At 38.6% G+C, this 8,637-nt stretch overlaps 1 protein-coding gene across 1 annotated transcript; it reads right to left on the bottom strand.

The window, feature by feature from the left end:
* Nucleotides 1-868: 868 nt before the first annotated feature.
* LOC103202569 (mediator of RNA polymerase II transcription subunit 21-like) lies at nucleotides 869-1,195 on the bottom strand. Its single transcript, XM_042781862.1, has one exon. It carries the CDS (start codon nucleotides 1,193-1,195, stop codon nucleotides 869-871), a length of 327 nt encoding a protein of 108 aa, XP_042637796.1.
* Nucleotides 1,196-8,637: the final 7,442 nt, after the last annotated feature.

The following is an 8,637-nucleotide window of genomic DNA, read 5'->3' as shown; positions in this document are numbered from 1 at the left end:
GTGAGAGCTGGATAATGAGTAAGGAAGTCTGCAGAAGAATTGACGCTTTTGAATCGTGGTGCTGGCAAAGAACACTGAACGTACCATGGACTGCCAGAACAATGAACAAATATGTCTTGGAGAAAGTAAAGCTGGAATGCTTCTTTCAAGTGAGAATGGCCAGACTTCTTCTCTCCTACTTTGGTCACGTTATCAGAAGGGACCAGTCTCTGAAGAAGCATACTATGATTGGTAAAGTACAGGGTCTGCAAACATGGGACGATCCTCAACGAGATGGACTGACACAGTGGCTGTAACAATGGGCTCAAGCATTGCAATGATTATGAGGATGATCCAGGACAAGGCAGCGTTATTTTCTGTTGTACATAGAGTTGCTATGAGTCGGCACCAACTCAAGGGCAACTAACAACAATAACTGAAGCATGAGACATAATATTGCTAACCCATTCTTTAAAATTATTAAATGGTTATCTTTTTTATAATGGATCTGTTTAATTATATCAGTACAATGAATGTGATATCTGCCCCAATAACTTCATTTAGCTAATAATGATATATGATGGCTGAAAGCTGATTCAATCACCATTTTACAAGCTTACTTCTCAAGAGTGAAAACAGTCTACTAAAAACAGCTAAAAAGGTCACACCCATCACTGTGCTTAATGTTTTTATAACCGTTGGTAAGGCTTATATCTAAATCTGATACAGAAGTTTTAGTTGCACTGAAATAGTTCTTTTCTCAAACACATGGGATACAGGGGCACTATGAGTCTGGGAGAGATTGCTGTGGGTACCACTTGTCTTCAGCAGAGATCATGCAATACCAACAAGTGCACTTTGTGTCTTTTCCAGAAGCATACATATCCTGTCAATAAACAACATCCTCCAGACATGTACCGGCTTCATGGTTTTCTTCTGTCTTACACAAGCTAGCAGCCTGTAGAGCAGCTGTAGATTCTTCACTGGATAAGAAATCTATCAAAACATCTATGTCTTTTGCTGTCAGTGCAATCAGTGCTGTGACAAACTGGGCATATTCCTCCGTAGGATTAGCTGGCTGATCTTTGTTAATTGTTGTCTCAATATTATGAAAAGAGGCAGGAGGAACACACTGCCACAGCACTCCAATGGCATCACAACACTGATCTGCAAGTGAGTCCACGGTGTCTTGTAGCTGCTTGAGCTGGCCCACCATGTTTCTGGTTATCTCTTTTCTCTGGACAACTTTTTAAAATTAGTGGTGCTCTTTTTATAAATGAGGTCTTATATAGAATTTAATGCATTTATCACTTAGTGATAAACCTTATGTTAACCCTGAAGATAGCAACTGAGTGAAAAGTTGTTAAATGAAAAGAGGGTATACTTCTATATTTCTGTAACAATCTAAGGTACCCACCAGTTTTCTCAGAGAGAAAATGTATTAACTGAACAATGAAGACAAGGTTATAAAGAATAATCAATTTGAAAATATAGTTTGTACGTATTACATAATGTAATAAAGTTTTAAGTCTCTGGGTGGTTGTTGTTGTTGTTGTTGTTATGTGCCGTCGAGTCATACCTGACTCATAGCTCTGGGTGGTACAAATGGTTAAAGGGTTCAGCTGCTAACCAAAAAGCTAAAAGTTCAAGTCCATCCAGAGGTGCTTCAGAAGAAAAGGCTAGCTTTCTACTTCCAAAAACTCAGCTATAGTAAACCCTACAGAACATAGTTCTACTCTGACACACAGGATTACCATGAGTTGGAGTCAACTCAACAGCAACTGGTATGTAACAAAGTTTTGTTTTATTTCCAAAAAAGGAAGAGCACGCTTGATAATGGGTGGTAGATAGAGGTGGAGGGGTGTAAGGAATCATTCTTAGGAAGGTGGTAGAAAATCAAGTGATTGAATTTTGGGCAGGCATTCAACATCAGAATCATATGGACTTGACAATTCTCTTTTCCTTGAGACTTAAACCATAAAATAGTCTCCTCTTACAGAAGGCTTCGGCATAAATGAGAAAGAATAGTGTTTGGGAGTAGAGAAAATGTGCTTCAAAACATGAGGAAATAGCACATGCACCCAAGATTGAAGAGGAATAGAAGACACCTCTTCCTCCCTCTCTCTTGGCATCCACAGGCAAAGCCAAATATGCAGATTTATTCAAACATTGTATGCATTTCATATTTGTCACTGAGTAGGAATCCACTCAATAGCAACTAACAACATTTTTAACTATAAACTATTATGTTGTTGTGTTGTTGTTGTTATGTGCCGTTGAGTCGGCCCTGACTCATAGCGACCCCTCCTTGGGTTTCCAAGGCAGTATCACTGCGGAAGTAGATTGCCCCATCTTCCTTCTGAGGAGTGGCTGGTGGGTTTGAACCGCCAGCCTTCTGGTTAGCAGTCAAGTGCCTTAGCCACTATGCTTATATTAAGTAAATTTATGAGCATGTCCTTAAAATAGTAATGTTGAAATGTAAATTTTCATAATATATTTATTTAGTGGAATTTGAGAAAATAGCTTTTCTTTTTAAATGCATTTTATTGAAATATAATTTATGTACAGTGATATACACAAAACTAAAGTGACATGTGTCAATGCATTTTTTTTGTAGTGTTCCCTCCTCTCCCCTCCCAATCCTCATAACCAACAGTTTCCTTCCATATATAAACCGTTCCTTGACTTTTTACAATAATGAACTAATACTATATTTGTCCTTCTGTGAATGACTTATTTCATTCAGCTTAATGTCCTCCAAGTTTATCCTCATTACACGGTGTGTAGCAGATTCTACATTATTCTTTAGTGTTGAACAGTATTCCATTTGTGTATATGTACAATAGTTTGGTTATCCATTCTTCTGTTGATAGGCATATAGGTTGTTTCCATCTTTTTGCTATTGTAAATAGTGCTGCGATGAACATAGGTTGTACAAAAATCTTTTCTTGTCCTGGCTCTCACTTCTTTAGGATATATACCTAGTAATGGGATTGCTGCATCAAATGGGACTTATAATTCCAACTTTTTAAGGAACCGCCATACTGATTTCCACAGTGGTTGTATCATTTTACAGTCCCACCAGCAGTGTATGAAAATCCCAATCTCTCCACATCTTCACCAGCATTTGTTATTTACTGCCTTGTTGAACTTTACCATTAGTACTGAGATGAAATGCTATCTCATTGTTTTTTTTTTTTGATTTGCATCTCTCTGATGGCTAATGATTGTGAGCATTTCTTCATGTATTTGCTGGCCACCTGAATATCACCCTGTTTGGTGAAGTGTCTATTCCTGTCTTCTGCCCATTTTTTAATTGGATTATTAATCTCTTTGTTGTTGAGGTGTTGGAGTTTTATATAAATTTTAGAGTTAAGTCCCTTATCAGATATATAATTATCAACAAGTATGAATTTGTTGCTGTCATTTTGTTATGTGTTTTTTCATGGTGTTGATTTCTTTGTTCCATATAATTTTCTGTGTTGAGCTCATTTTGTTTATGAATCATGTTATCACTTCCTTTGTTGCTACTGCTTTAGTATTTGCTAAATATTTGTGCTGGTCCTCTTTTTTATTTTGATGTGAAGGTTTATTATTTTTCTTTATAGTTACCCTGTGATTTATAATTTTCTTCCAAAGTTTAGAACAGTCTATTTTACCTTGTAGTTGTCTTGACTTCCCTACCATTTAGAAGTTCTGTAACTACACAATTTTTTCCCTTTTTTTGGTTTGTAGTTGTCCTCATTTGTCAACTGATGTCTCTGGTTCCCTGCCTACAATCTTGAAGGCTTATTTATTTTGGATACTTCCCTAACTGGGTTCATTTCTGGATTATGTCATCATGTGTGTTAACAGTCAGTTGTTGTTTGTTGTTGTTGATTCTCTGTCCAAATGACTTCCTTTAGCATCTCTTGTAAGGTTGGTCTGGTTTTAAAAAATTCACTTAATTTCTGCTATCTGGAAATGTCCTAATTTCACCATCATATTTGAGGGAAAATTTTGCTGGGTATATAATTCTTGGTTGGAAATTTTTCTCTTTCTGGGTTTTATATATACCATCTCACTGTCTTCTTGCCTGCATGGTTTCTGCTGAGAAATCTGAGTTTAGTCTTATTGGTTGCCCCTTGTAGGTAACATTTTGTTTTTCCTATGCTGCTTTTAGGATTCTTTCTCTGTCTTTGATTTTGGTGAGTTTGATGATGGTTATGTCTTGATGATTTTCTTTTGGGGTCTATCCTGTTTGGGGTTTGCTGGACTTCTTGAGTGGATATATTCTCATCTTTCATCATATTAGGAAAATTCTCTTTCAACAAATCTTCAACAACTTCCTCTGTGGTTTCATTTGTCTCTGCCTGTTTTGGAATTCTGATGACCCATAGGATATTCCTTTTGATGGTATCCCACATGAACCTTAGGCTTTCTTCATTTTGTTTTGATCTTTTTTCTGATTGATCCCTTTCCAAAGAAGTATTCAGGTATTTGCCTTCAATCCCACTAACTCTGTTTTCCATTCATTCAATTCTCCTCCTTTGCTTGTTATCTATTTCTGAAAATTTAGTATTAATCTTCTGGATTTCTATCTGTAGATTTTGTATCATTTCTAATTTTTCATTTATTTTGTCATTTTGTTCTTGTGTTGTCTTTTGAAATTGTTCTAGGGTTTGCTCTGTACTTTCCTTAATTTTGTCAGTGTTTTCCTTGATGTGTCTCTCAATTTGTTGAAGGTACCTAAATATAATTCTTTTGAATTCCTTATCAGGGAGTTCTAATGCTACATCTTCCTCAGGAATGTGTTTTGGGTCTGTATCCCGGTCCCTTTGTTTCTCATGTTTTATCTTGCTTCTTTGTGTGAACTGTGACGCTCTGTTGTCTCTGAGGCATTGTGATGTTTTTGTGTTTATATTCATTTGATGATTGTACATTGGAGTGACTTGTCCACGATTGTCTTTTTCTTTGTATGTTATCTATGTAAGCAGGGTACTGTGCTGTGCTCCTCTATTCTCTAGTTGGCAGCACTTATACACTCACCACCTGTCTCCTTTCCCATTGTCAGCCTCCCGTATGTCCCTGCCATCCTTGGCAAATGGAACCTATTCTTAAGTCCTATTTTCATTCAAGTTTTTCCACTAACTGGTGCCTAATCCACATCTGTATATTGCCTTTCAAGCTCAGGGCTCCAGGATTATCTTCTATATCTCTGGAAATTGTTTTCTCTTTTCCTTGTTGAAGAGCATTTGTGTAGTTTCTCTGCCTATTCCACCATCTTTAAAAATATCTTCTTACTAGTAAAAAAAAGTGTCTAAAAACTGGAATAAGTTTTAAAGAGCTGTGATGCTTAGAAGTCTTTAAGGGAAAATTGATACATAAGTTTACACTACATATAAAAATGAATAAATGGGAGGTACAAAAAATATCGAGTGAACGCAGACCTGAGAAGGTAATGGTGTGCTATGTCTACCTTTCTCCCCACTCCTCCCCACTAGCACCCCAGGTAAACACCTCCAAAATTTTTGTTGCTCCATCTTCTTAATGTTAGAGGCTATCATCTCTTTTCCCAGTTTCTGTCATCTTTCACATCCCATCTAAGCTGGCCTACTTGCTGATTCTTGAATATGCTGTGAACTTTCAGGCCTTCAAGCAATTGGTTATGTTACTCCCTTTTACAGAATACCTTCACTTTCTCCTCAAAGTTTAGGAAAATCCTAACTACTCATTTTTCAATTCCTAGTGCTTGGAAGGAAGATGGGGCAATCTACTTCCACAGTGATACTGCCTAGGAAACCCAAGGAGGGGTCGCTATGAGTCGGGTCCCACTCGACAGCACATAACAACAACAACAGCAGCATATATATCACCTAAAGAAAAAAATAAATACTCTGTCATATATATTCTCAGAGCATATGATTACATATACTTGCCAGTGCTTATCACATTTCATCATAATCAGCTGTTTATGTGGCTAATTCCTCTGTATGTTTTTAGAGACAGAAATTCTGCCTTATTTATTTTGGTATGCCCAAATTCTAGCACAGTGTCTTCCTCATCAAAAAGATAATCAATAAATACATGTTGAATTCTGGAAAACAGAAACAAAGGGAAGAGTTTTAAGAAATATTTGGTGGTCAACAATGAAGATAAATAAAATTGAAGGTCCAGGTAGCTTAAACTTCATGCTTGGTGAATCCTCTCTACTCAGACACAAAACAATTAAAATTAAATAGAGAAAGAGAAAAAAAAAAAAAAATAATGATATCTGTTGCTTAAAGTGGGTATGGGAGTGGCTTCATTTGACCTCCTCTGCCTTGGAAACCCAAGGAGTGGGGACTATAAATAGGACAAAATGACTTGACAGCAGTGAGTTTGGTTTTTTTTTCTTTTTGGTTTAACTTCATGAGGGGAGACAGGACCACCATCAGCAACATCAGTCCAAGGCTGATTCCTATGAGGCAGAGTCAGACAAAGTTGCCCCCATGCCATTTTTGCAATTCATATCAGAAGTGGGATTTGTTGCAATGGCCCCAGGCCCATGGAAGCATGGGATCTTATAAAAGAAGAAAGAAAATGAAATGGGAAGTGAAACTTTTGATTCTTAGATGGTTACTTTGGTGGTTGTTACCTGTAATAGCTGAGAGAAAAGAAAGAAATTTCATACTGCAGCTGAGGGGAAAAAAAGCCTGGGGCAAGAGATGAATGATAGTGGGCCAGGGTCTTCTGGTTCCGCCCAGCCACAAGGCCAAGGTCATATGCATATGAATGGGAAGATAGTCAAGATGTGGAGAAGAGAAGATGAAACTGAAATGTTTTTAAAAAGGGTTATGCATTTATCTGAATGAACTATGGATATTGCCACTTTGAGCCTGAAAGAAGCATAGGCTGTTGATTTGAATGCAGTAGCCCTGTGTATGGAGTATTGGGGGCTTGTTGTTGTTGTTGTTATGTGCTGTCCAGTTGGACCTGATTCATAGTGACCCCTCCTTGGGTTTCTGAGGCAGTATCACTATGAAAGTGGATTGCCCAACGACCTTCCCTCCGAGCATTGGGGGCTTAGGTTGGAAAAAAAACAGCCCTATCCAGAACTTTTAGTCAGGAAAATTGCATTTGAAAAGCCATGCATATCCACCCAAACTGCTGAAAGAACAGGAGGTTTGCATTTGAAGGAATTATAGAAAAAGAAAATGACTGATTGGCTTCTTAAATTTCAAGCAAGTAAGTCTTTGCACACATCCAGGCAGGAAAAAATCAGATGTCCATTAAAAAGAGCCCTTTCCAGGGTTGGAAGTTAAAGGGAGCCAGTAAGTAGACAGCCTAGTATGCTGCTTATTGTGACCACCTGGGTACCCTTGATGAATGGAAATAGGGGAGTGACAGCAGTGAAGAAACCGCTGAATTTAGTACCTGTTGATCTAGCCCATGGAAGCTAGGGATGAGAGAGGAAAGGCTGGCTGGTCTGAAGTGCAGGAAGGTGTTTGTGAACTGCCAAGCTTATGGCTGGTACCCATTGTCCTAGCTTGGATGGCTAGGGATGAGCTGACCAGAACCTGACAGAATGAAGAGAAAGACACTGGCCACCATGAGCTGGTGTAGATTGCTGCAATTTGATGGCTTGCTCTGGACTGGTCTTTGCTTATGGATGCACATGCTCAAAGTTCCAACTGGAACAGAAGATCCTTCAGAGAAACAAACATGTTTTCTCCTCATAGTACTGCTTTCATAAGGATGGGAAATTTCGAAATTTGCTATCGAAAATGGGGAAGACAAAAACATGAAGCGACTGGCTTACACATTTTCATGGGTGTGCTTATACTTTAAATTTTGTGAAGGGGAAGATAATCTTTTAAGTATGAAAGGACCAATGGCTAGAAGAGCCAAGGGGGTGACCTATGGTGTGGTGAATTACTTAATATGGTTCTTTTAGCCATGAATTTCATGACTCCTACCAGATAACTGGAGTGAACTATTCAAAAATGAGGTGCTTGTGGCCCACTAAGGGGATTGGGTAACTTCCTAACAATGTAAGTAAGGTACATGGTACCCTTGTGAGGATGGGACTATGGAAATAAGGTGTATGGAATCTTAACGTAGGATTGGTCAGTTTTGTCATTCCACTAGGCTTATTTAGCTATACTAGAAGCAGAAAGGGGTATCTCATTACCATAAGAACCACCAGGTGTGGAGCACATCCTTGGACACAAGATCCAAGCACTGGACCTACTTGACAGAGAGACAGCAAAAAGAGAAGGCATAAAGAGATGACAGAGGGACAGGCAGAGGAACAGTGGCAACAGAGCAGCAGAACCAAGAGACAAGCATGAGACAGAGTGACAAGCTTCCCAGTCCATGGAGTGAGAGAGCTGAGTGCCTTTGGGCAGGAGGCTTGCTGGTGGAGTGGGGTACCTCTTTGGTTGCCTATCAGCAAAGTTAAGAGAACTTTGTAACACTGGCCCGAGCAAGGCAGAAGTGAAGGCCAAAGAGAAGTGTGTCCGTAGCACGGCTGAGAAGAAGCTGTCCTAACTGAAGAACTCTATCTGGAGTTGTTCTCTGATTATGAATTGTAACCTGTTACTTCCCTAATAAATCCCATAATCAGTATTATCTGAGTGCTGTGTGGTTATTACAATGAATTATTGAACTCAGCAAAGAAGTAGAGAGTGCTGTGGG

The sequence above is a fragment of the Orycteropus afer genome, unplaced genomic scaffold (genome assembly GCF_000298275.1).
Source record: "Orycteropus afer afer isolate SDZICR_OR568_19922 unplaced genomic scaffold, OryAfe1.0 scaffold00185, whole genome shotgun sequence".
NCBI lineage: Eukaryota > Metazoa > Chordata > Mammalia > Tubulidentata > Orycteropodidae > Orycteropus > Orycteropus afer.
The sequence above is the reverse complement of the archived record's forward strand: the minus strand, read 5'-3'. Positions and strand labels throughout refer to the sequence as shown.

Bases quoted from the DNA above. Each gene is read 5' to 3' on its own strand.
- LOC103202569 (XM_042781862.1), bottom strand. From the start codon at position 1,195: ATGGTGGGCCAGCTCAAGCAGCTACAAGACACCGTGGACTCACTTGCA.